The sequence below is a fragment of the Trachurus japonicus genome, chromosome 14 (genome assembly GCF_045865225.1).
Source record: "Trachurus japonicus isolate A0001 chromosome 14, Traja_1.0".
Taxonomy (NCBI): Eukaryota; Metazoa; Chordata; class Actinopteri; order Carangiformes; family Carangidae; genus Trachurus; species Trachurus japonicus.
Window position 1 is genome coordinate 10,910,519 of NC_140920.1, and position 27,797 is coordinate 10,938,315.

The window sequence follows — 27,797 nt, forward strand, 5'->3', positions numbered from 1 at the left end:
AGTTTTCAGCCTGCGACTGCCGTAACTTTGAAGAGATCTTAGATTTCAAAAACATGAAAATGCCACACTGATCTCACGACTGCTGCACAGTAAGAAGGAAGCATTAAGCTATATAAAATGCAAACATTAGTTGCTAAGTATTTGTCCATAATGAAGCAGGATTTTATTTATTGAGAGCATGAAACTCACTGGACAGCAGCAGCATTATAACAAAGTCAGTCTCTTGGGTTTCAGGAGAAAAACATCACTAGGCCTGAAACCAGTCATTATTTTCATTATTGATCAAAAGGAACCATTTGTAAGTTTTGTTATTGCTACACTGCCGGTGTTAGCATTAACAGCTGTTCACTTATCACAGGAAACATGGCAAGTTCAACATTATGCAACACAAATCTAGGACTACCGGTATCTCTTCTTATATGCTACTGAAGTTCGCATGCTGATCAGCTCACTCCCGCCTGATTGGCCCATCTCATCACTTTCCAATACCGAGTCACTGACAGAAGTCAGATTAGATGCCAAAATCGAATTTTGAGCATAGCTTGATTAAGCTCTGCATGTAAATGTACTGACTGTAGCATCCAGTCCAGCCTGAAGAAGTCACACTGCTCAAAGGACATTTATCAATGCTTCAATGCAACTAGGGCATAAAGTCCTGACAATACACTCTCAATTTTCAGAGCTCCAGGGGACATCCTCAAGTTACTTTTATTGTCCAACTTCCTAGTATATGACAAAAAAAATGTGGAATAACTTAACCCCTGATAAGGTGGAACAAATATTTTCTATTTCACTTGAAACAATCAATTATCAAAGCAGTTTCTGATTGATTGCCTGCTTGTCCACTTCTGATTTACTGATCATCTATTTCATCTAAATAAAACCACATCTGTCTATGTAAATTTGGTATTGCCCAGCTTTCCTCCTTTGGATATCATGAAACCACGAGGTCGCCACATTGGTCTGCATTATTTCATTTGATTAAATCATTTGTTTTTAATATCCTCTGAGACATGATTATGTTTTAATGCCCTTTCAGTGTTTGTGTTACATTCAGGAGACAAACAAGCTCACAAACCAAAGAAGCCACACAGCAGTGTCGCCTTGGTAGTCATTGAGAGGAGCCGGGGATTTGTGGGGAATTTTTTTTTCTCAGTCTCAGAGGGCTGTCTGCCACAGGGTAAAAGCCTTTAAGTCACAGTGAGCCAGTGTGGTAACTGAGCTGTTAACTGTCCAGTAAAAAAAAAAGAAACGTACAAACAAGAAGTGAGTATACAGCGTGTAAACTGAGGCCTCTGTTTTTGTCTGTGCTTTCCTCATAAACCAGTGAATTACAAAGAGTCTGAGCTGCCGTTCACACTGCTGAGTGTTAAAATGGAAACAATATGACAGCCTCATAGTTCCCCTGCTACACGTATGCTATTCAGCACGAGCCTGGACAAGTCCTGCTTATCTGAGGGAAGAGGCAACCCAGGGGAAAAGAAAAATATGTGTGTCATAATCCACCGTCACCTTCTCCTAGAGTGACAGGAACTGGTTTCTTTGCCTTCTGTTTTCCAAGCTCACGCAGACAGAACCGTCTTTTCTACAATGCTGGTTAAAAATGATCATTAAAATTCATTATTTTTTCATTATGTCTACGTTCTGTCTACGTTGAGGCCATTAGCAGGATCATTAGCAGGATGATAGAGCATAAGTTGCCAAGCCTGTCTGTTCACAAGCTCATTAGTTCAACTGTCAAAAAAAAACTTTAAAAAAAACAATAAGGGTCCTAATCTTATGAGATACTCTTTTTGAAAAGCAGGTTGTGATCTCATTTGACACAAAAGGAAAACCAAGTGTTGATACTGTCACACTGAAGTTTATCTTCATCTCTCGTTGCAAAATCACCAAGAAACTGAGCTCACATGTTCCCTTTGGTTTTAATAAGACAGTGTAAATACAGCCCACACACTGCTGTGTTAACATTGAACATGTTGTTCGATAATAGTATGTTTTGACAGGGGCTTCACTCCCAATACTTTAATTCCATGATGACACCTCCACAGGCCAGAACCAAAACACTAGTAGCCACCACCAAATTAGACACTTACTGTATCATTATTATTATTTACATGGTGACTCGTCTTAACATGTTGCCTTCAAGGTTTTTAAAGTCAGTCAAATATCTGGCATTGCTTGTGTGGTTACACAGAACTTTATATCTAAATATACTTTAACCCTGAGCAGCTGCATGTTTGAATGCAAGTGAACTGTGCTCTGCTCTGCATCACACAAGTGCAGGAAGTTCTTCTATTTTCTGAGCTACTGAATGTAGAAACAAAGAAACGTGTTATAGGTCAGAGGAGGGTGACACACTTTCAGATGATCTATTAATGTATCTAGCACTGAATCAATTGACATTAAAAAAGCAAATGATCAACCTCCAAAAATAAACAAGGAGTAACACCTACTCTTCCTTGCACTCTAGGGTCAGATGCTTCAAATAGCTAGAATACCTAAGAACTGGACCATCTATTACTTCTTCTAACAGTTATCTACTGCGTGCATGCATGACTGGGCTGGACTGATGCAAAACAAACACTGGGGGGAAAAAAACATTTAATTTTCCGGCTTACTCCGAGAGATTTTTGAATCATTAAAACCATTATTAAAACACAACAAAACAGTCTTGCAATAACAGTGGACCTGATCCACATAAACCCAACAATGCTGTGAATCAGAGGTGAATCAGGAACCATGCAGGGAGGCAAGACCTATGAGCTTCACACTCATTTGACCTGATGGACGACCTCTTCCCAGCCAAACACACATCACACAAAGGCTTCAACGTGAGCAAGACCCCTGGCATGAGCCGCGCTGCCGGTGTACGTACGTGTGTGCACGGACAGAGGCCCTGGGTCTTCCCACAGCTTCCACACACCCTCCATTGTGTTAAACTATAATGAAGTCTTTCCACTGATTATTCCAGGTGTCAGAGCAAAACATCAATATCCTGTTGGTCATTATAGATGGAATAGGCTAAAAGGCTGACCCACGGACTTATGGGAACGCACCGTTACAATGGAAGAGCAAGCGATGTGCCATGATTACAAAACACTCAAGGTGTTCCGTTTTTGTGGTTTATCCAGTTTTGTATTTAATGTGCCAGACAAGCTCTTGAGACATTAAATCTTCTTACATTGAGTCAGAAACTGTCCTTTAGAGCCATGTTCATGTGTCTGTGCTGAAGTTCAGCATTTAAAAAAAAAATAGAAGACAGAAAAAGCTACATCTTTGAATTCTTGGAGTGCCTTCATCAGTCACATGAGGAAATAGCTTTAGTGTCTCGATATACTGCACTGGTGCCAGCTTGGTGATGATATTCAGGAAATCACTTTTGTTTTTATTGCAATCCATCATTAAAATGAAAGCATGAGCTCACAATCAGCACTTAGCTACCCATAATCCTCACACACTGTATTAAAGGACAGAGCGGACCGGGGCATGAGGACGTGCCACACACACACAAACACACAAAAAAGGGTTTTGTCTGCTCAAAAAGCCTTCCTCAATCTATTTTCACGTTCAAGTTAGTCATTCACTCCTGACTCATGACGTGCAGACGGACTCCGTTGATATTACCACACTTTCTAGAGGAAGTGAATGAGACTCCTGCTTCCTGCATTAACCTCCATACGATTGCTTTAACTCCAAGAAAATACCGGCTGTCTTTAGGGATTTTATACTTGTTTGCACAAGGATACAAGCCCTTCACACACAGCTACTAATAAATCACTGGTGATCAGTGTTTTGATTTTTGTGCCACGCTATGAGATAATAACGGAACGTGACGAGACAGAGTTGTTTTCGGGGCAAATGCAGAGACTGCTTGCTGAAAAATTGCCCCCAACGGGAACGCGCATCAGCGGTTCTGCATGAATTTACTTTGTAAACAACTCTGTCTTGTAATGTTCTGTTATTTGATTTGATTTGATTTGATTTGATTTTTATTTGTCTCAAACAAGCACATCAAAAGACAAACAATCTATGTAACAAGAAACAAAACAATAATGATACTGTGCAAGTTTGAGAAGGGGCTGAAGGTAGCAAAGCTTATCAAGTTCAGCCCCCCCTTACATTGTGATTCATGTCATACAGTACATCTGTAGTTCCATACAATTCAGAAGATTAAAAACATATTGCTTTAATATGAAATAAGACCATGATTATAAATAAAAAGAGTAAAATTAGCTGTCAAGTCATCATATCATCTCATAGCGTGGTGAATGTGCAGGCTACAACTTGTCCACGAGAGCATTTTGAAGTTGTTGGATTGTGTACTGGTATTTGATGAGTTTGATGAGGGAAATCAAGAAATCCCATTAGCCTCCGTAGCGTAGCTCTGAGCAGCTCGCAGCTCTGCTCCGCCGTTCTAAAAATAGCTTGCACTGACAAATAAAGGTTACAAACCTACTGCTAAGACTATAGGGATTATGGCAATGGGCCATTTTGCCAAAATGTTGAACTATCCCTTTAAGTATGGCAGATTGATACGGGGAAACAGCGACTAATGTTGTGGATCTTCAACCCAGACGTCTCGTCTAGAAAACATGACAAGAAACAGTCTGACACATGTAACGCCCTGGAAACCACAACAAAACTATCAACTCCTCCCATCAGACAGAGTCAAGTTAACCGTGTCCACTCCACTCTTCGTGCCAAGATGAGCTAAGCTAACAGACTGAAATGAGTGGTATTGATCTTCCCAGCCAACTCTGAGTAAGAGCTCAAAGGGTGTGACATCAAGCAGCACTTACTTGATGTCATATTTGGAGGGCAAGAGACATTTAATTTGATCGTAAAAACGTTACATATGGCAAATCATGTAATCTCAACCACGCTGGGAAAAGGCCGGTGCAGGTCACAGTCACACTCAGTATGTTTCAAAATACTGTATTTTCTGTTTATGGCTTCACCGTCTCTGACCCTCACCTACTTTAAAGTTCCTGTGGGTCTGGTCTAACACCACTACAGACCTCTGTATTTCTATTCTTAAATACTCACATCTGTTCTCAGTTCAGATTCAACTCCGCCACTGATGCACAATGAAAGACATTGGTTTTGTTTTCATACAACATACCACACCAACAGCACATTGAGAAAATGCCTTCAGCCATGTATGAGGAAAACTACTGATCCATCTAATCAATAAAAAACCCAATGTGATACTATAGCAGGAAACGTCTTGTTAATCTGCTCTGCAGTTGCTTACTTTTCCTGTTTACCCCTACCTGAAGCCTGTCATGTTGCAGCACACTTTGTGGTAACCGGGGTTAGTTCCCTCAAGTCACGTGGTGTGCCACCTACAACACAGCTTAAAAACTGCTATTTCACTTTGGGCCTGGTCTCAATGCCAAACTTTGCCTCTTTTGTTTGATGTTGTCCAGTAGCCTACAAATGGAGGATCTGGCAGGTCAGGCAAAGAGGAAACATGAGCCATTTAATAAATCACAACAGAGCATTGCTGATCATCTTCAAGTGTCTGTGCACTGCAGAGGAGTGAGTGAGTCTGACCTGTGGACAGTCAGTGCAACCTGAGGCGATCAAAGTTACTATTATTATCAATAATAATGAATGCCACTCTTCGCATTGGCTGATCTGATCAACACCATATAGTGAAAAGTTGACATGTCTAATCATGTCTGAATATAGGCCCACTGTTATGTGAAATCTGAGTCTGAAGTTCCCTCATATTGGGCCCCTCACCACATGTAAAATGCATGAGCTCTATACCTGAGACCCTCACCCAGGGCCTTTCTGACTTCTCCACTATCCATTGATTATTGATTCGACTGCGTCACGTCACGTCACGCCAGGCTGTGCTGTCACTTTATTTGGTATCCTATAGTATCTGCGGATGTGTAAACTGTATCAATTAGGCTAATTAGCAGCACCAGTAAGTTAGTTGGCACATTACCTGCAGAAGAGGAGTCATCGTGGTCGGAGCTCAGGTACCCATCACTCCTCCTGTCCGGGGTGCTGCAGCCGGAGCCCCGCGAGGCTCTGCGGTGGTGGATGTGCGGGAAGGACGGGGACAGCCGGCCGTCGTTGCCGTCGGAGTCAAAGTCCCTGCTGTGACGGAAAGGCCGCCCGCGGGCGTCCACCCGGTTGGTCCTCTGGCCGTGGTGGCCGTGGTGACTGTCCCTGCCGCCGCCGGTCTTCGGTGCCAACAAGTTATTCCTGACGAAATTCTCATTGAGCTCCGCGTCCTCGTACTCTCTGTCGCTGCTCTCCTCGTTGTCATTGGGCTGAGACACGGTGGTGCTGCTGGTGGTGGTGCTGGTGGTGGTGCTGGTGGTGGAGGAGGAGGCCGGGCTGCCCCTCGGAAAGCTGCAGGGCTTCGGGGGCGGGACAGGGATGGGGACGGGCTTACCTGTCTTGCCGGTGAACCTGCTCCGCTCCCGGCCGAATAAGGCGCTGCTGGTGACCCCCCCGCCGGCCGTGTGGTGCAGCCTGCTGGCGCCTCCGAAGTCGCTCCTGTGACTGTGACTGTCCCCCGCCGCCGCCGCCGGGTCGCCCTCATCCTCCCCACCGCGCCGCAGCGGCTTCCTAATACTAGTCATAATATTCCCCGTGTTGACGCCGAACGTGTTGTTGTCGGCGTTAAAGTTTTCATCCTTGCCTTCAAACCTTTCCGGCTCGTGTTGTCTCTTATTCTGTCGCGCCATGGTGGTCTGCAGGTAGATCACCTTGAATTTCTCCTCCGCCAGCGCCTTCTGGAGCCGCTTCAGGTTGGATTTGGACGCCTCCAGCTCCGACTCGATGTCCTCCACGCTGCGCAGGTCCATCCGAGGCACTTCTCCGTCGGGAAACTCATTCCTCCAGTGTTTGGCGAATTCCTCCTGTTCCCACATTTTTTGCGATGTTATCACACACACCAAAACAGCCGCAGTCACAGAGAAAGGTGCGAAACAAACTGTCCTCCAGTGTCTTCTTCAGAGAGACAGTCAGCGGCGCGTCTCCTCTTGTTTCCCGATAAATACAGCGGGGGAAAAAAAAAACAGGTTGTTGGTATTATCTCGACCACTTACCGACCATCTTTAACTCCACACACTGATATATGCCAGGCGTACGTGTGCGCTGAGAGTTGTGCGTGTGATGCAGACACCAACTTTACCAGTAACGCTGAAAAGTTTCGAGACTTCCTGTATTCAGACGTGCTGCGTTCAGGTGCTGTCGGGACAAATGTGACACACCTCAGTCTACCAGATTTCTAAAGCCGGCTGGTGTGTTTACCTGCGACAAAAAAAAAGGCTAATGCTCCAGCTTTAACACCAAACTATCGACCTTGATATTTTTATGACAAGACTCAAAAATAAAAGAAGAACACACAATTATTTTTCTTAAATGCAGTAGCTTATTCGACAGCCTGGAGAATCGTGTAAAACAGAATGGTTGCTATCAGCGCTATTTAGGCTACTTTTACCTCCTGATGAAATTAAAATTTCTATCTTCTTTCTGTCTAATATTCATTGACCAGATCTTAATTTTTTTTTAATGTGGGACAATGTGTGAATAAGAGGTTGTCTTGATGGAGTCCATCTTAGTGTAAAAACTGCAGGTTTGGTTTCTATTGTAATTCTTTCATCGCCTTCAAATGCAAGACTGCATTACAAAGTAAAAAAAAATCCTTGCAGAAATTTGGAGAGCGCCATGAAGGGGGGTAACCAGGTGTGATCCCTGCCAGGAATCAAACCCACCACGTTAAGTTAACGCACACATTGCACAGACAGAGCAAATCCAAGAGACACATGAGCAGCTCTCTCTCTCTGCACACCGACATGTAGAAGCTATCAACCTTTATGTGTGCATTTGTGAGTGTGTGTGGAGAGTCAGAGGAGTCCCTGTTTGACATGTCCAGCTGGATAGCTCGCTGAAAAGGCGGTGTGAAAAATCCGGCAGCACGTGAATGCAACATTTGCCAGTGATGTAGAAACAGATGTTGAGAGAGTTGGGTTGGCTGTTCACAATCAAAACCACCAGTTTCACCTCGCGCCTTTATTCACATTCTTTCGAAATATTCTGATATGTGTGTGTATAATGAAAAGGAAATGTAGCCTATGTAAAATATAATGTAAATAAATATGTATTTTTTTTATATCAGTCCACTTCCAGTAAAATGTGTATTTAAAAACCATAACTTATTGTTCACATTGTTCACACACACACACAAACACTAAATTTGCAACCTGTATTACTTAAATGTCTAATCACATGCCCTTTCGGTAATAGGGTAACACCAGACAGAGAAATGTCATATAACTCACAGATGAGGAAGCAGAACACAAGTCAAGTGTTATTTTTACAATGTTTTCTCGTGGGTTTCTGTACACGTGGTGCTTGTGGCTCCTTGCACAATGCCACAGACCATTGTATGTCTCACCAGTAGAAAACTCATATACAGGGAGAGGTAAAGCTGTAAGGATGGAGGCTGCTGTGTTGGGTTTACACAGATCCATATTTGGATTTCTTATTATTATATCACATTTTCTTTTATTATGGAAAGGGACTTCTCATCAATACCAGTTATTATTGGTCTTCATTGTTGCAAAAGAAAGGCAGAGACTGTGTCTTCTTCCCTATAGCTGTTAGTGTCAGTGGTTTGACATTAAGAAAGAAGAACAATGGTTCAGTATCAGACTTGCCATCGGGCCTTAGAGGAAACACTGCAGGCATCAGTGCATCTTATGTACATTTGTTTATGCATGTTATGCCACGTATGTAGTCCATGCAAGCACAATAAAATCCAGAAATTCTAACACATCCTCATTCTCTCTTGTGTTTTGACTGAGGTTATTCTATCACCGCACTTCCTCAGCAATATTCCCACCCATTTGATTTGAGGCATACCAGATAAACATTTACTTTCTATTCACTGGTTCAGTGTTTTTAAATTTAGCAATGCTGTTACCACTCTGCGACTACTCTCCCTAAAAGCACAAGGTCAGAGTAGCAGACAAAAGCTTAAAGGAATCATTTAAGCAGATAAAATGATGCATGAATCTAACATATGCAGTTCATGGTAGTTGCATGGTGCATGATGGATGGCAGGACATAAGGGAGGAAGTGGCCTTGCTCCATAAGAAAGAACATCACGTATACATGCATGCCTGATCTTTGCCAAACAACGCTACAGGGAAAATGTTTTATGGACTATGAAACTGAATATTTTTGAGGAAAAACATGTGGTGCTATGCATGGTGCAAAAAGGGCACATATCAACATGAAAACATCATCCCAAAAGGTAAAATAAAGAGGAGGGAGCATAATAATTTGTGGCTTTGCTGCCTCTGGGCCTGGACAGATCAGCATCAATCAGGAGAAAACCAATTCCCAAGTTTATCAAAGTATTTTAGAGGATAATGTCATGGTGACTGAACACCTACTGAGGCTCAGTGGGAGCTGGGTGATGCAGCAGGGAAATGCTTCAGAACATCAAACTCAATCTACAGAGGAAAGACTTTAAACAACAAGAAAAAAAACACCTGTTGGAGTGTCCCAGTCGGAGCCCAGACCCTGATCCAGTTGAGTTAGTACTGAGAAATATTCACAGCAGACATTGTAAAAAAAATATACATTGTATGTGTTTGATTGGCAGCTGATTGAAATGTTGGTTTGATGTTATAGCTGCCAAATGAGGTTTATTAAAAGTTTAATGGGTGTGTTGGTGACCAATCACTACAAAAATTGTTTAAATCCAGTGGTTTCACATATTCTTTCTCAACACTGGATATTTTTTACCTTGAAAACATTTTGATTTTGATAAACATCATCTCTGTCACGCCTGTATCAAACAAAGAAGTAAAACTAAAACCTGATTGCTTTAATCTCGGTAGGTAGCACACAGCTGCGCCCAGATAAAAACATGGTGAGCAGCCAAGCAGAGGACTTCCAGTAAAACAGAGTTGTAATGCTATACGTACAACAGCAGAGATGCTAGAAGAGACACTACGGAGGGAGAGAGTGGAGGTAGAGATGGACGCTTGGTGTATTCGAGTGCCTGTCTGGATCTTTGCCCAGAACTGAAACATCATTCTCCTAAAAGCTTCCAGTAGCCAGAGGGGATCATTGATCAGCACTTGCTGCAGGCCTGAGAGCCCTGATAGGGTTACAGTAATGAATAGATGAGAGGGGCCAGCCATGACCAGCCCGTAGTTGTGAAACTAAATTACTACTCACGAGCCGGAGATGAAATAGTAGGAAATGTATGGACCATAATTGTTCAGCAGCACGGTCAGCATGTAGAGTGCAGAAGTCTCAGCTAAGACATACTTTACTGATGAGATGGTCTCATGTCAGGTTTTGATTAGTTTTAGCTCAGTGCCATCTCCCTCAAAAGATAATAACACAGGGAAACTGGACTGTGCACAACCAGTGGAGATGACCAACTGTTTTCTTTATATCTCATTCCCAAAGTACTTTCACCATCAGGCATCAAATGAACCACTGCTCTGATCCAAATATACAGTATGTGTATGTAGCCTACTGCATGAAACAAGTGCACAATAAGGTAAAGGAATGCATCAATGCAATGATGCTGACAGTGTGTGCTGTTGTGTTTTTGTGATGTCTCATACCCCACACTTAAACATACTGTATTCCTGGGAGTTCTGCCACATCGCTCTGCCTCCTACACTCCTTTTCATGTCCAGATGTCCTGAGACATATTAATTCTGATTTGGCTGATGAATGGAGTGAATAGCTGCAAATGAGATGCAACCATAAACAGCAACAGGATGAAAGACCTGGAAATCTCTAGGTACAGTATGCTAGGTAACTTCAGCCAGTGTCAATATAAGCACATCTGTGTGTCTACTATAAACACTGCAAGTGCAACATACAGTGTGAGGTAGCCTGCGTTGCTTGATGCTGGCAACAGCACACCATGTGCAGTGACTCAGCAATGTACATGTGTATGCTACAATCAGACTTTAAATATTGCATAAAGTAAGATTCTCTTGTTATTTTGATAATAAAGCAGGTCTTGGTTCTACATGAGAGAAATGTACACAACCTGTTTCAGAGACTGAGTCTTAAAACCAACCTTCAGGACTTCTGGAGTCCGGACCCACCATCCAATCTCAAACATTTGGTTTCTCCTAGTGTTTACCTGAAATCCATTATATCTTTATTAGATCACCCAGAAAACAGCCAGCCAATCAGGGGAGCCTCTCCTCTGATTCGCTGACTAACCTCTTGTTACTAGAGCTCAAGGGAGAAGCCTGAGAGAGGAGATGTAAAATTACACTGCGGTGATTTTTGGCTCTGAAAACCACAAATATATCTTCTTATATAAAAAAAAATACCCTATTTGCATGTTAATAGCAAAGTTCACATAAAACACTGGAAAAAAGCTTTTTGTGTTGAGACAAGGGGAATAATGCTCATTAAATAGTTAAATTCCTTGAAATGACTGCATTACTGGCCACAGTGCACTGACATGCACTGCAACAGTGACAGGCTGATGATGAGCAAAATAACTGACGGTTTGCATCTGGCCAGTCCACTGTACTGTCTGCTACAGCAGCATGAGTCACAAGTGGAGGATGTGGATTAGTGTTTGTGTGACGCCCTCTTGTGGCTGCAGCCGCTACACTACACGTAACAGAACGAGCACGAAGAGCCACAGAAACACAGGAGGGCTCCCCGTCTGCATGTAATGAAATAGCACAGTGTAGCATAGTACTATATTTATTGATTGGATCATTTCCACAGGACCTCAATGACAGTGAGCTTCACTAATCATATAAATGGTGCTACCAAAAATATTGCTGAATGAAAAATGAATTACTGTAAGACCACAGTGACACACGTGGAGACGACAACGACGTAAAAACATTAGAAAGTACATATGCTTTCCCATGATTCAACAAGTCCTATACATTACTTAAAACCACACATACAGTACAAGTATATCAAAATAGAGACACAAATATATTATTATAAAACACGTTTCAAACTGCATCCCGTTCGGACATATACCATTTCTTATCAAAATAATATCTTGTTATTCAACACATATAATCTACAAATTCCTCTCAATGTTTGCTGTGCACTTTTGTCAGAAATTCCCATTAAGGCAACAACAGGACAGCACCACAGATGCAACCACTAGAGTTACAGGTAGGTAGTATCAAAGGCCACGAACACCCTGCTATAGATGTTACAAATATATTTTCAGAGGAAGACAAACAACTACAGTTTTGGGTCAAAGGTTGCAGGTTATGATCCTCAATGGCCTTCCTGAGCAGCAGTAGCAAACTTAAAGGAGTGTTGTATCATGATTCAGAAGCCACCAATGATTAGGCCTGGCCTTTAATATTATAAAAACTTAGTTGATGTAATGTAAATATATTCTTTTAAATAAGAGCAGTATTGTAAATGCTTACCACAATATACCAGTCTTCAGATCAAAGACTTTCACAAAGTCTCCACAAATATTCTTTGCATAGTTAAGTGATTTTCTGATAGTAAAAGCATAAAAAAAATTTAATCAGTGTGTAAAAGATGGTATCTAGTCATTATGTGAGGAGAGTCTGTTCAGTTTCTAACAGAACAAAGTGCAAAAATCTACACACAGATTGTTGCAGTGGCTAACATACATCAACGACCGCCGTTAGCCTCACAAAGCAGTTTTCATGCTTTTCTGATGCCACTGGCTACCAAGGTTTCTCGCCTAGTGGTTACAAATGCCTGTTGTTTTTCATAATAGGCTGCCTCATTAATAAAAGTGGGATAGACAGCGCCGGAGCCTTGGTAGTGGATGGTCTTTCCGTCAAACGTTTGGAACATAGGGTCACCAGGGTTCAGCGGCTCCCAGTCGCCGTCCTGAAACAACGAGCAATAACCACAGGAAGAGTAACTTGAGCGTGTTGCTAAAACTAAAACAATATATTCTCATAAAGACACCAAAGACTTCTCATTTCCTCTTTCATAATAACTCGAATTTACAGAGTGAAAAGGTCTAATATGACTGAGTGAGTGAAAGCATGTGCGAACCGGGGTGGTCTAATTTTTTTACCTGCAGATTGGGGTGCACCATGGCGATGATGTTCCCATTGGCATCTCTGGGATAGTCGATCCTCTCTAAGACCCGGAAAACCTCCACTGTACAGGGAGGGAACTCCATGCCTGAAAAACACACAGATAAGAACATCTCCAGTATTGTAATTATGCTAGAATATCCAGCTTATCATGTAATATGTGAAAGAGACATTATCCATGCATGCACTGAAAGGATATTGCATGGTCAATTTTTCGGCAGCACTGAATTGTGATCAGCTGTAGCTCCGATACACTTCCTGCTCAGCAGAAACAGAATGGGAGAGCACTAATCAGCAACTTATGATTATGCAAATCTCTTCTATACGTGTTGAGGTCAACCTAATGTTAAAATGTATAATGTAATGTCATTTTCTCTATATGCAAAACTCATGCAGTATTCCTTAAGAGTAATGTGCAATGAGTGAAGACAACGTGATGTGCTGTCACCTATGTAAGGGTGCACCTTGTTCCATTCACAATAATTAAAAGTTGTAATGGATTTAAAAATAATAATAATGATAATAATAATATTCTTTATGTACAGTTTAGCATAGATACAAAGGAAAACTGCTGTTGTGTCTCACTCTTCTAACTCATACTTCTACTGTATGTGCTTTTCTGAGTCTAATCAGCTGTTAATTAAACTGATAACTTTAATTAACTAAATCTAATTTAACTAAATTATAGTACGGTAGCTGGATGTTACTGTTCTGTGTCAACGTGACCTTAGATGCAGTCCCCTGAATTGAGCAGGAAGTGTAGTGGCTGTTGGCAGAGCTCAGAGATTAACTAAGTAGATGCTTAAATGAGCTTGTCAAAGTTAAACCGCTGAGCCGCATTGATATGCAAGAAGCAGCGCAGGCTACAAAGAACAAATGTTGTGATAAGTCACCATGGTTTTTCCACTGACTCTATATCTGTCCGTTGCTCTTCAGACAGACACATATTGAACTGTAACGATGTCTGTTATTGCTAAATGAGTCATTTCTTCATGCGCCTCAGCTTCAAAACGCAGGAACCGATTCATCACCGTGCCAGAGCATTCATCGGCACCAGTGTGGCCCCACGACAGAAGATTACAACAGCATTGGCAGCCAGACTCTAACGACATGGAAGCTGACCAACTTCCAACAAGCAGGCCATTCAGCAGCAGGCCAGTCAGGGAAAACCAACAGACTGCAACTCACACTTGGCACACACGGCTTGTTTACGTAAAAAAAGGGGGAAGGAAGAGCTGCCTAGCACCTCATCACTGCGAACACGGTGCTGTGCCTTAGGGAAGAGAGCGGAGGCGTGATGAGCCAGATGCAGATAAATTTAGAGATCTGAGTGGATGTACATCTGCATGAATCAGACGAACACCCTTGGACACTTTGTCACAAAATGTTTCCTGTCACAATGATGCTGATAAGCAGGAAGACAGACTGTAAACAACTTACTTTTCCATTGCATAACACATTATGAATCATAATATAAGTCTAGAGAACATTTTATACAAAACTTTTAGAACAACGGGCTTCAGTTTCAACTGCTTCTGCATACTCCTTTACAATCTCACAATGCAGCCACATACTGTGCATGTGGCATGTTATAGCTTCAGTTTTAAGCTGATCTGGGATCTCTGTCTTACCTTCATTAAACAGTTCAATGAAATCCAGAGCATGTTTCAGTATCACCCTCATAGCTTCGAAGATATTACTCCTCAGTACACCTTGAGGTTGAGGACCCACTTCCAGACCTGCAGTCAAACAACCAATCACATGACAAATTAACACACATAAAACTACCATTGTTTAACCAAATGGATGAATTTTGAATATCTTAAATATAACATAACACAATATGTCAGTTGTTCAGGGGTTTAGGTTAGATGAGTGGCATGAGCCCCTGAAACTGATTGATTTGCCCCCATCCACAGCCAGAGGGTGATGAGTGGTAGGTGGCTGATTACTGTCATGGATACAATACTGAATGGTGGATACAGGCTCAGGGCTCCAGGAGAAGAGGCCTCTATGTTAAAGGGACACTTCACCAATTTTCTACTTACTGTCATGCCAAGGAAGGGTTTGGAGAGTTATCAAAACGCTTTTGGAGTTCCAGGGGGGGTCCGGATAGAGCTCACTTTTGAATCGTCCAAAACACACACTATGAAACATCCAAATACCTCCATACTGCTCGTCTGTACTGACCCAAGTGTCCTGAAGCTACGACATGAAAAAGTTGCTCGTAAAAAATTCATTTGATCTCTGTTTTTAGCCTTGTTGTAATAGTAGCTCCCAGTGGCTCTGTTGATGTTTGTGCGCTTGCACGAGATTTGCTGTCTTCCGTGTTTACATCATACATCCAATGGTTTACAACGACGAACGCACGGCTGTCTCACGGCTTCAGGACACTCGGATCAGAACGGACGAGCAGTATGGAGGTATTTGGATGTTTCATAGTGTGTGTTTTGGACGATTCAAAAGTGAACTTTATCCACCGCCATTATCCGCGGGAACTCCAGCAGCGTTTTGATGACTCCGAAAGTTCTCCAAACCCTTCCCTGAAAATTGGTGAATTATCGATTTTAGGTGAAGTATCCCCTTAAGTGTTGTCACATTTATTATTGGAAAGTCAGCCAAATCCCTTGTCTATAGCCTAATGCTTATTAATGCAGGGTTGCTGGAGTAAATCCCAGCTAACATAGGGCGAAGGCGGGGTACACCCTGGACAGGTCAATAGTCTATCACAAGATCAACATACAGAGACAAAAAGCATACACACTCACATTCACACCTACAGGGAATTTAGAGTCACTAACAAGAAGCTTCTTGAGGTGACAGTGCTAACCACTTTACCACTGTGCCACCATCACACAAATGGAAATCATCACAAAGAGAAAACAGACTACTGGTGATCATTTTGATATATTCTGCCCATGTCTATAAATAGCAGCTATATGCATTTTCATATGCTTTTTTAATATTTAAAGGAGTTTGTCTGTCATCCCTTCTTTACAGTGAATGACCATGTAACTAGTCTACCAGTGTAGTAGTTCTAAAGTCTTAATGCATGTATTTTGTAAAAATACAACCCCTGCCCCTCATTCAAACTGTGTCCCCGTTGACCCCACACCGAATTCCTACCCGCACCCCCATTAAACCCTAACCCTGCCCCCGCTGATGTCTTCGGACACATTTGGCTGGACATGAGAGACTCACCCACAGGGTGCTTGGCCACAGACCGTGAAGTGGAATATTTCAGAAGAGGGTGTTCATTCAGCAGAACAAGACAACTGGCTGGAGCGATGGCTTTCTGTAACGCAAAAACACAACAAGAACAAGGTCTGAGAGGAAGATCTCAGTGGCACCTTAACACAGTCACATGCTGCCACCTGCCAACTGTCTCAAACACACCGAACTGTGAGTGACTGCTTCAAGGCTCTGCTTGATAGAACGGAAAATTAAATCTGCAACAGCTCACTTCAGAACAAATGTGACACACACTCACACAAACTCACACAGACACACAATGACGAACACAGGGACAATGTGCATGAATCAAGAGCAGGTTGGTCGGCTCTCAGAGCTGCCGATGGAAAAATACATCTTTATTCACACAAGTGATTTTCTGAGCCTGAGACTGTGATTTATCAGGGTAGATTTGAAGGATGATTTCCCACTGGATCTTCCCTTTACACAAAGACAGGTTTGTTCAAGAAACAAGTCCAAAAATCATTACAGAGAGTTTCCGAACCAAAGAATGATTGTCTGCTCATGCTGGAAAGTTGGGCCGAAAACTCAAAGTTCACTTTGTTATCGAACACAAGGCCGAGACATTAGTCACTGAACAACTGAGGTCTGGTAATAGTACACTGGGCTGATTCCTGAAGTCTGTCTGTTGTCTGTGGTGTGTCTCTGTGCAGAACTTTGTGTTTCTAAAAGCTGTGAACACAGTTCTTTTGACCTGTTGCTCACAGTAACGTGTGAGTGTGTTACTTTTGGTTCCTCTTCTGTTACCTGGTGCTGCTCTGCTCTCATTTGTTTCATGTCAAAGGGAAAGAGGTGATAAGAGGATAACTGCACTAATAGCATATGTTATGAAGAGAATGGAGGGAAGCAGGAATCCTCCTGGTGTATTTGGATGGTTGATCCTTTAAATGACCTGGTCTGACACCTAAAAGTAAACTGATGATTCAACTGTTTACATAGGTTAACTGAGTTTCTCCAGACGGACCTCATCTTAGGAAAACATTGACTCACTAGAAATGAGGGGAAACTGGAGACACGGGGAAGTGTCTTTCCTTTTGTAAAGATAAGTGTCTGCATGTACCCCAAACTGTGCTGTGTATAACATATTTGCAGAAAAAAAACATATATTCCATGTATTTCCACTGATGCTTAGTGATAAAAATCCACCTTAAATTTTATTTTGGCTATCTGCAAGTGTGACAGCAGGTCAGCAGGGCAGCTAATGTTGCAGATTGACTGCTGGAAGTGTGTTTGCGCCATAACTTTCAAAACCTCCCACATCCTCCAGGCTGTCACCTTGATGTAGTTCATCATCTGCAGATTAAAGTGGTCTTTGGAGCTTTCCAGAATCAGAGTGCAGCCCATGTTGGATGTCGTGTTGTGGAGGTCAAAGATGACATCATAGGCCTCTGGGCTCCCTTTGGGTCCAAATATCCTGTTGATCTCCTGGGCTCTCTGGACCTCATAGGGCAAGTCATCTCCTCCTGGGGCACTGCAGGACACACACACACACAGACACACACACACACACGGACACACACATACACAGACACATGCATACACACCCGCACATATGAGAAAGCAATCAGACACCGGCACATTCAGATCTTATCAGACAATTCAGCCAAAGGAACAATGATGAAGCATGTTAATGATTTACACCAGGGTGTCTCTCTGCCCTACATGCCCTGTAACACTTTCACTGAACCACGGACCACGGGGAGAAAAAAGCTCAGTGACCTATACAACCTATAAGTCAACTCAACAGATTAACTGTGGTGAATGTATAGTTTCCATTTACCGCTCCTCACGTGTCGGCACCACCAGTGAAACATTACTAACAGCTAATGACCTCTCCATGATCACCATGATACGACCTCATTTCCTACGGTTCAAAGTCATAGTAGCCATTAACTCTGTGCGGGGATACAGGGACAGTGGCCTCCTTTTGTGAGCGTTAAGAAGAAATTTAATCCACTTTCTTTCAGCCATGCATGCCTGCACAAGGGATCCTTGAGAACTTTGTTTTGTCCCCAGGCTAAACTTGCTTTTTTTTTTTTTTTTTTTCCTCCCCCAGACAGACATTCTGCACACTATGAGCAGAGAATGGGAGCTGTCCCTTTTTTTCTCTTAGCTCTTTCAAAGCATTTCAAAATAACCACTAGTCTAGGACATTCTCCAAGCTACTGTAGAATAGTACCTCTACTGCACATATTGTCTCGCCTCCCCTCACATCTGCTCTTTAGACCCCATTTTCAGCAAAAATCTGCCATTGTCTGACCATCAGTAGGCTACACAAGCACAGTTGTGAGCTACAGCTGATAAAGTGGACTCCAAAATACTGACTTCAACTATGAGGGCACACACACACACACAGAGACACACATAGTAAATATGAGAAAGAGCGGGGCTGTCTGTCTATTTCAGCTCAAGAAAAGGACACCACGGGCTGTTTTTAGAAAGAGTCTCCAAAGTGGTTAATCTTCTTATATGTTGCCAAGCAGTTTGTAAGCCTCAAGTGCTGAGAAGATTTCTAAGGATCATTAAACATTTGCGTGATGTGGCAGAAACTGTAACTTCAGCCACGCCGACTGAGCTCCTACCACCTCAATGAAATACAGCATTTAAATCTTATAATACTATTACGTACAGTCCCTGCCACTTCTGTGTATACTCACCAGTAGTGTCAGAAATATTCAATTTATTCACTTGAGTGAAAAGCAGCAGCACCACACAATGAGACTAACCCATCACAAGTAAAAGCATTCCAATTCTTTCATAACTTAGATTAGAGCAACAGAATGTACTTTATGTATTACTCATTATGTAGATTGGCCATGTCGGGATTATATTATTACATAACTAGATCATTACTATTGATGTATTAAGAACTGAATGATGTAATTGGTCAAGGCGGTGCTAATTACTGTAGAGTCACAGTACAGTTTGATATTTGAATCTTTAACAAACATCATACTGTGAAGATGGGTCATATTTCTATTATTTAATAACACAAACTGATAATTAACCAAAGCAACCTGTCAGACACATGTGGTGGAAGAAAAGGTAGATTAGTAGTAAAGTGAGGTACTCATGTAGAGTACAAGAACCTCAAAACTGTACTAAAGTATACCAGAGTGAGTAGCCTATACACAGTATTATGCATAACAGGATTATCAATTACAACATAGTGAAAAAGGTCAAATTTAAATCTCATAAATATTATGGTAAGAAGACAATAAACCATTTCCCCATTAAGTAGCTCTCACACTCATGTATAATAACCTTGAGGATGTTATTACAGCTCTCTGGTGATGATTTATGAATAGTGGGAGACGCTGTTGTTATCCAACCACATTAGTAAATAGGCTGTTGTGTGTGTTCATGCGCACTGAATGTATGAGCCAGCGTTTGCGTAAGACCCTCATTTCCACCATAGTGCACACCAAATAGAAGGAATAAAAAAAAGAAGAGAAATCTCTTCGTCTTAAAGCATTTGCAGCTCGGTCACGTTCCGCTCACGTTTTTCCTGCTGGCTGACAGTCAGCTGAAGTCCGGGGGAGGAGGGGACAAACTGCTCTGCTGTATTGGCAAAGGGGAGGTGGGCTAGTGGTGGTCGTGGTGGTGGTGGAGGGGGGGCACGGCTGATGGTAAACATGCACCCCCCTACCTGTGATAATGACAGCGTGATGGAAATGTCCACGAGCCTGTTAAATGTGGGGAAATCTAGATTAAAGTGCTCATTTACAAGATATCGCCTGTTTCTCTTTATGACCTTTCCTTTCATTACATAGCTATAGGCTGCTATCTATCTGGGGTGTTTTCACCTCCACGTTTTTCCCACAGACAAATGAAGAAAAATATTATCATTTTTCTTCATTTGTCTGACAGAGCACACACAGATTAATTAATGTGTCAATAATGTTACATAATTTGCGCTGTCATTATATTTCCAACACATTTCCACAGTGGACACAGAGCAGTGAAAGAAAGAAAGAAAAAAAACACCAGCCATAATAATAACACGATGTAAATAAATGACACCACACTGAGACAATGTCACAATGGTTATGTATGTGTGGCATGAAAAGTTTCCACTCCATCTTTGTCCCACAGGTAGGAGCAACAACAACAACAACAACAACAGCAGCAGCAGCATCCTCCACTGTGTCGGTGTGTTTATTTACCTGAGGTTCTCCGGGGTGAAGGCTCGGTTCAGGTCCGTGTCCACGTATCTGGTGCACTTCTCCACAGCCTTCGGGTTGGTGATGAAGGGTTTGGTCTCGACCCTCTTCCTCTGGATCTCGGCGCCGTTCTTCATCCACAGGTTCACCAGCGTCACGCCTGACATCTCGTTCCCGTGCGTCCCCCCGAAAATAGCGACTCTGGTGGCTTCGCTAAAGCACGCGCTGTTGTTGTACGAGGACATGTCTGGATGAAGTAAACAGGTGTGCGGAGAGCGGAAGGAGACGCGTTGTCACACACACGCACACGACAACACATACACGGGCTTTCGGCAGCACGGGGGGGGGAAACTTTCTAGCTGGAGCTTCACACACACTCACGGTTTAAATGCCTGCTGTGGCTGCGCGCTTACGTAACGTGCCCGCTGGCTTGTTGTGGTCAGTCACTGTGCGTAAAATGCGCTGAGTTGTGCACGACATCTCGAGTTGCAACCCAAACTCTGGATAACAAGGTTCCTCCCATTGTTTACCTATCGCCGTCAAACACACACGCTACGTTAACCACCGATTTCCGGTTAAAAACTTCCAAAATAAACTGTGTTGAAACAACATCCACGCTTTATTGTATTTACGGCCGGGCTGTTGAAGCTAGAAATGACGGGATGCACAACTTCCGGTTAGTACCTTCAAAATAAAACTGTTAAGTTTGAGCGGTGCCTTCCTTGTTTTTTAAATAGAATTTCACATCATATAAAGCTTTAAACCTATTATTTTAGCTAAAAGAAACCAAAATGACAATGCCATGATAACTACAGAAGACAACAAACAGTGCCATCAGTAAAATTAAAACTTTATTGCGTGGTTTGCCTGGCAAACAAATTACTCTCAAATAAGAAAAGTCTGTGGCCATTACAGTGAAAAAGTACTAAGTATGAAAAGATGAAGTGCAGCGCCGAATATCTGCATCACAATACTATCATGGCAATTACACTTAACTGTATGAATCCGAGTATATTGCATCAGCCCTTTTTAGTACTAAAATAAATGTTCTCTAAGGTATAAATAACAAACGGTCTACACCACATCTGTTCGTAGAGGTTGTAGGACATTATTGGCAGTTATTGACAGAACAGAAAAATCTGAAGATCTCAATTCTTCTCAAATGCCCATTAGGTGGCAGGCTAGGTGTTCACATTGTATATGAGTCAGATGATCTGACTAAGTTGAATTCAAAACATCAATAAAATAAAATAAAATGTTTTGATACAAAACAAATCCAGTGTGAAAGCTGCACGACCTCATAGTCACATTTTCACTTTGAAGGCACTGTCAGTCTTTTAAAAACATCAACAGCCTCATATAAGTTTTAGCTGTAACAGGTATAAACAGGTAGGTTGTGTTTGTGGAGAACTTCTCTCAACAGCAGGTTCAGCCTAACCATCACTGAGGAAGTCCACATTTTGGTTATGAAGTTTCCCTTTGGTCTTTTTGGACTTGTTCTTACTGGCACGCTGAAATGTCCTCTGTGCTGCTGGACCTGACGCTGGGAGCACTCATTAGCTTATTAGTTTCCTTGTATTTGGTTTTGTGTGTTTTTATTTTGGCACGTTCAGTCTGTCTGAAGCAACACATCATCAGTGGATTTGACCTTTTTCTTCTTTTTCTTTTCTTTCACATCAACTGCTACAGGAGACGGTGAAGCTAAAGTCGACTGTTTGTCTTCGCCCTCATAGGAAGGTGAGCTACAGCTTCTCTGCACAGCTTCCTCTGTTTCAGCATCATCAGTAGCAGCAGCTGGACTACTCTCTTTTTTCCTCTTCTTCTTCTTTTTCTTTACCTCCACAGCCTCGTCGGTTCGACACGCTGCTTCAGATGAACTTATACATATTTCTATGGAGGTCACCGACTCGCTATTGCTCCGCTTCCGTTTCTTCTTTTTCTTCTTCACCGCTGTGTCGTTGGTTTCGGGCAAAGAGCTCAGACATATTTCCTTTGTTTTTCTGAAATCCAGCTCGTGATCTTGCTCCACGCTCTCCTGCGCTACAGACTTCTCCCTCTTCCTTTTCTTCTTCCTGGACCCGTCGTCGTTAGAGGCCTCCACATTTCCAGCGATTTCTGCTGATTCTGCCTCGACATCGCCGCCGCTGACAACGAGCTTTTGTGCATCCCAGACACGAGCAGCTCCAGATGTCGAGCTTTGTTTGTCCTGCGCTTGAGCGTCTTTTTCCTCGGCATCAGCAACGAGGAAGGAAGAGGTCCTCTTCTTTTTTTCCTTTTTCCGCACAGACACTGAATCATCGGTTTGTGTCAAAGCATCTTCCGAGACTTTTTCGCTAAATATTTCACTCTTTTTCTTCTTCTTCTTCTTCTTTTCCTTAGACACCACTTCAGCATCTTGGTCGTTGGGGCCCTCCTCTGTTGTCTGGGAATCTCCAGCTCCGTTAACCTTTTTGCTTTTGTCAGGAGTTCTAGAAATATCCTCCTCTTCAGGGATACTTTCCTTTTTCTTCTTCTTTTTCTTCTTTTTTATTGACTGTTCTGTACTTTCCTCCAAGGTTACATCATGAGCTGAGCCCACATCTGCACCATCCTCATGTCGAACTTGAACATCATCGTGAGAAGCTGACATCTGCTTCTTTTTCTTTTTTCTTTTCTTGTCACTTTCTAATCTTTCTCCAGAAGCTTCTAACTGATCCGAGGTCACATTCACAGCTTCCTCCACATTTACAACCATCTTTTCTTTTTTCCTCTTTTTCTTTTTCCCCTGTATCTCAACATCATCACTAGCTGGTTCTGAAACTGTACTGAACGATAACTGCTCTATGACCTCTTCACCCTCATCATTTCTTTCCCTCTTTTTCTTCTTTTTTATTGACTGTTCTGTACTTTCCTCCAAGGCTACATCATGAGGCGAGCCCATATCTGCACCGTCCTCACCTCCAACTTGAACACCATCGTGAGAAGCTGACAACTGCTTCCTTTTCTTTTTTCTTTTCTTGTGATTTTCTAATCTTTCTCCAGAAGCTTCCAACGCTCCTTCTGATGTCGGAGGTCGATCTGAGGTCACATTCACAGCTTCCTCCGGTTCCTCCACATTTACAATCATCTTTTCTTTTTTCCTCTTTTTCTTTTTCCCCCGTGTCTCAACATCATCACTAGCTGGTTCTGAAACTGTGCTCAACTGCAACTGCTCTATGACCTCTTCACCCTCATCATTTCTTTCCCTCTTTTTTTTCTTTTTCTTCCTCTTCGTTGACTGTTCTGTACTTTCCTCCAAGGTTACATCATGAGGCGAGCCCACATCTGCACCGTCCTCACCTCCAACTTCAACACCATCATGAGAAGCTGACAACTGATTCTTTTTCTTTTTTCTTTTCTTGTCATTTTCTAATCTTTCTCCAGAAGCTTCTAACTGATCCGAGGTCACATTCACAGCTTCCTCCGGTTCCTCCACATTTACAACCATCTTTTCTTTTTTCCTCTTTTTCTTTTTCCCCTGTCTCTCAACATCATCACTAGCTGGTTCTGAAACGGTGCTCAACGGTAACGGCTCAATCCCCTCTTCACCCTCATCATTTCTTTCCCTCTTTTTCTTTTTTTTCTTCTTCTTTTTCTCCTCTTTGTTGTCATTCACCACATCACACATCACTGGAAGCAGAGAATCGCTCTCCAATCCCACATCAGATTCTACGTTTCCGTCCCGCTCCTCTCCACCGTTGTCTGCTGCCGACTTCTTTTTCAGTTGTTTTGAATCAGGACTGTGCCTCTCCCCCTCTCTCAGTGGGATGTCATCATCATGTGACGAATTTCCTTCATTAGGCTCGGGCTCGTCACTGGTCTGTGGTGCCGGGGGCTCTGCTGGATTATCCTCAGACAGACTGGGAATCTCTTCTGTCTCCAAACTCACAGACGCTGCGGCGTGCCGAGTCCGACCCTCTGGCTCTTCCTGACTCTGGCCCTTTTCTCCCTCTACACCTCCATGAACTCCTTTTGCCTTTTTCTTCTTCCTCTTCACCCTGGGTTCATATTGTAGCCTCTTATAATTAATGTCAATTATTAGGTCTGGGAGACCGTGGAGAAGACCTTGGCTGTCAGGTACGTCCTCCTGCTGCTGCCCTGTGTGCAACAGATCGTCCGTGTGGAAAACATCAGCTTGAGGCTCTGTTCTAAGTGGGGAAGCATCTCTGCCATTGAGCGTGTGTTCCCCTAGATGTTCCCGTGCCTGTGGAGGTCCCTGTTCGAGTGCCTCACAAACAGTAGCATCACTATCATCACACTGCTCTTTCTCATTTTGTTTTTCCTGTAAAACAATGTTTAAATTTCCTCTGGTAAATCGTCTATTAGTCCTTGATGTCTCGGTTCGGGCCGCAGTGTTTCTGTCCCTTGTCGCAGTGGATGCCTTAGCTGGTGCTTGATCCGTTGTTTTCTTTTGTCTCTCTTGGCTGCCACTACTTGATTTCATGCACCAGGGTTGTGAACACTTTGAAGGTCCAACAAAACGCGACCTTTCCTGGGAGATGACACACACATGAGAGAGAATGAGTTAACACTAATGAGTACTGAGCCATTCATTCTTGTTTGTTTTAACTGAGCACTTACCACCACTTTCATGTCTTCACTTTCTGACCCACTGTCTTCTCCACTGTAATGAAATAGATGCGTTTTATTACCATTCAACCAGTCTTTTATAGCATCCTGTATAAAAAGTGACCTGCAAGTGACTCACATACTCCCTCAAAAACAGCTCAAAATTAAAAAGAAAGAAAGACAAAAGATATATAATGAAGGGAATTGTTAAAAGATAGCTATAAAAATAAACAAACAGCAGTGAAAGACAACAACACTTGGTCATTATCAGATGTTCAGGCAGGCTGTTCGGAGCATTGTGATAGTTAAGAAAACTATTAAAGGGGAACTATGCCGGTCTTTTTCGCTGTTTTGGTTGCTTTTTTTCCTCTGCGGAGCTCCGCCTACACTTTCGGCGTGCATATTTTCATTGTCATAAAAACTCACAGCTATGAGCCATGTGCAATAGTTTTCAACAAAGCCAGCGAGATGGCAATCCATGGAGCGATGTCTACCGAGGTGGGTGCATTGATCTATTATAAGACCATTCATGGGTGGGTGACGTTGACAAGAGATTACGGATTACAGGGCGTGTTTTTGTCGTAGTGCTGTAAAGCAGTTCATGTTTCATGCAAGATGAGATTTCGGACACCGGGTCGGAGGTACTGATCTTGCAAGGTTGGTTTTCGGCCAAGAGACGTCATTTAACCATCACAATTACTCTAAAACTACTTAATTAAGGTGTAAATCTTGCATAGTTCCTCTTTAAATTGTGTTTAACATCATGCTAAACACATGGAAGATAAGACACTTATCCTTAGTTGGGGGTTGAGGTGGTGGTGATGGACCTAGGCTGCTCTTTCAAAATACAATTATACTGCACATGTGACTTCAAATGAGCCTGATTACTCACTCTGACAGTGGAGATATGTCTTCTCCGTCCTTGTCGACTGTTGGTAAAGACCAGTGAGAATCATCCCCTTGCCGACGGCCCTCAGACAGCTCTCTCACATTTAGAAAGAAGCCTCCCATTATATGAGTCTGTAGAAAAAAGGGAAGACTTTAGTGCCAGATAACATTAACAAAATATACAGCCAAATAAATGCATATTGAAGTACTGGTTGTCCTTACATGAAGCGATGTATTACGATCTACAGTTAATAAACCTCTCCTGGTCTTCGTTCTTTTCTCTGTCGCTCTGAGGAATGAGAAATTTAACCGAGGCAACTGTGCTCTCTTTCCACTCCTTCTCTTGGGTTTGGCTTCTTCAGCGGAGTCGGAGGATGAAAACTCATCTGCACTTTCATCCAGATCCAGATCCAGATCTCTTGGTGGTGATGATGATGGGTCTGACCTCAGACTGTTGTGGCGACGCCGTCCTGCTGACCTCACAGCCTCAGGTACTGGTTTCTGAGTTATGAACAGGCTGTCCCCTGAATCACTGCACAGACACACAATTACACATGAGAGAAGTCAGACTTCACTAGAGCTATGAAGGAGTGGAATGCCCTTCCGAATTATGTTATACAACAAAGAAACATGGTTAGTTTTAAAATGAAACTAAGAGATTATTATTTTGATGGCAATTTTGACCATTAGTAGCCTATATTTGTAAATTGGGTCCTGGCATCCTTGTTGTGTAGTGATTCAATGTAGGAGCGGGTAATAATGTTAAGTGTTTGTCTTGGATGTTTTGTTTTGTATGTGTATGTATTAAGTATGTGTTTTCTGTATGTATTTTTGTTTTTATGTATTAATGTGTTGTGTGTTACTGTTAATGGTTTGTATTTGTCATTTATTACGATGAAAAGACCCCAGGAAGAATAGCTGCTGCGTGGCAAAAGCTAATGGGGATCTAAATAAACAAAATAAACAAAACAAAAGCTTTGAAGGCAGCTTCCTCCTCCTGCTACCAGAGGGGCTGGGTCAGTGTAGTGCCATGTGTTAGGGGCATCCTTACCTTTCTGCTTCTTCATCCTCCCTTGTCTCTCCCGCCGAGGACTTAGGTTTGGGGGATGTTATCTCTACATTATCTGGAGGGACTCGGACACGTTGGCTCCCGGTTGATAAACCTTCAACAGCGGCAATTGGCTTTGTATATCTGAGTGATTTACGCACCCCTGTCATCGTGGCACCGCGGGAGATAGTCGTGGTGGTCTGTTATTGCTAGAAAATGACAGGAGACTGAATCCTCTTGGCGCCACAAACGAAGCGGCTGCATGAACCTCTGCTGTACGGACCCGGCGGTGACATTTATCGGTATTTTCCTTAAAGTTGTGCCGTTGCTATTCCTCGCAGGAGACCACGACAAACACATGAAAACAAGACACCACACGTGTTTTCAGCAGAACCAGGAAGTGAACGTACGTCACGAACGCGCCGAAGAAACGTCACCTGACCGACAATCAAAGAAGAGAGACGGAAACAAGAGGCTTCACTCCTGCCCACTTCCTTTTTTGACTACGCGGATTCCCACATTGAAGTCAAGATGTTCTTAATCTTTTTTCCCCTCTCTAACTAACTAACTAACTAACTAACTAACTAACTAACTAACTAACTAACTAACTAACTAACTAACTAACTAACTAACTAACTAACTAAATAGAATGAACAAATAAAATAAAACTGTGAATGTTATAGGCTACACACATAATTAGAATCAAGTAGATATTTGTTTGATTTGTTTTATTCTATTAAAAAAATATGGGAAAAATATTTTCAATATTAACCC

General features: G+C 42.5%; 3 protein-coding genes across 3 annotated transcripts in view; all 3 read right to left on the reverse strand.

Moving 5' to 3' along the window:
- The window catches only part of abr (ABR activator of RhoGEF and GTPase), a 126,267-nt gene extending 119,082 nt beyond the window's left edge, over nucleotides 1-7,185 (reverse strand). The window contains exon 1 of the mRNA XM_085797492.1: nucleotides 5,960-7,185. Within this exon, the coding sequence (XP_085653618.1) occupies nucleotides 5,960-6,896 (937 nt within the window). The 5' untranslated portion in view covers nucleotides 6,897-7,185. The remainder of the gene's footprint in view (nucleotides 1-5,959) is intronic.
- Nucleotides 7,186-11,717: 4,532 nt separating this feature from the next.
- aspa (aspartoacylase) lies at nucleotides 11,718-20,950 on the reverse strand. Its single transcript, XM_085797470.1, has 6 exons — nucleotides 20,504-20,950; nucleotides 17,613-17,808; nucleotides 16,287-16,380; nucleotides 14,717-14,824; nucleotides 13,064-13,173; nucleotides 11,718-12,870 (listed from the first exon to the last, which is right to left on the reverse strand). The coding sequence occupies exons 1-6, from the start codon at nucleotides 20,743-20,745 to the stop codon at nucleotides 12,679-12,681; spliced, it is 942 nt and encodes a 313-aa protein (XP_085653596.1). The 5' UTR covers nucleotides 20,746-20,950; the 3' UTR covers nucleotides 11,718-12,678.
- Nucleotides 20,951-21,366: 416 nt separating this feature from the next.
- pho (phoenix) lies at nucleotides 21,367-27,534 on the reverse strand. Its single transcript, XM_085797469.1, has 5 exons — nucleotides 27,027-27,534; nucleotides 26,198-26,507; nucleotides 25,980-26,107; nucleotides 25,100-25,142; nucleotides 21,367-25,010 (listed from the first exon to the last, which is right to left on the reverse strand). Exons 1-5 carry the CDS (start codon nucleotides 27,191-27,193, stop codon nucleotides 22,110-22,112), a joined length of 3,549 nt encoding a protein of 1,182 aa, XP_085653595.1. The 5' UTR covers nucleotides 27,194-27,534; the 3' UTR covers nucleotides 21,367-22,109.
- Nucleotides 27,535-27,797: the final 263 nt, after the last annotated feature.

Excerpts from the sequence above, each read along its gene's own strand:
- pho (XM_085797469.1), bottom strand. The coding sequence starts at position 27,193 with ATGACAGGGGTGCGTAAATCACTCAGATATACAAAGCCAATTGCCGCT. Across the intron at positions 26,108-26,197 it reads ATCGTAATACATCGCTTCAT|ACTCATATAATGGGAGGCTT; the intron begins GTAAGGACAACC and ends TTTTTTCTACAG. Across the intron at positions 25,143-25,979 it reads GACATATCTCCACTGTCAGA|TGGAGAAGACAGTGGGTCAG; the intron begins GTGAGTAATCAG and ends ATTTCATTACAG.
- aspa (XM_085797470.1), bottom strand. The coding sequence starts at position 20,745 with ATGTCCTCGTACAACAACAGCGCGTGCTTTAGCGAAGCCACCAGAGTC. Across the intron at positions 16,381-17,612 it reads AGATGATGAACTACATCAAG|AAAGCCATCGCTCCAGCCAG; the intron begins GTGACAGCCTGG and ends TTTGCGTTACAG. Across the intron at positions 13,174-14,716 it reads CATTGAACTGTTTAATGAAG|GCATGGAGTTCCCTCCCTGT; the intron begins GTAAGACAGAGA and ends TGTGTTTTTCAG.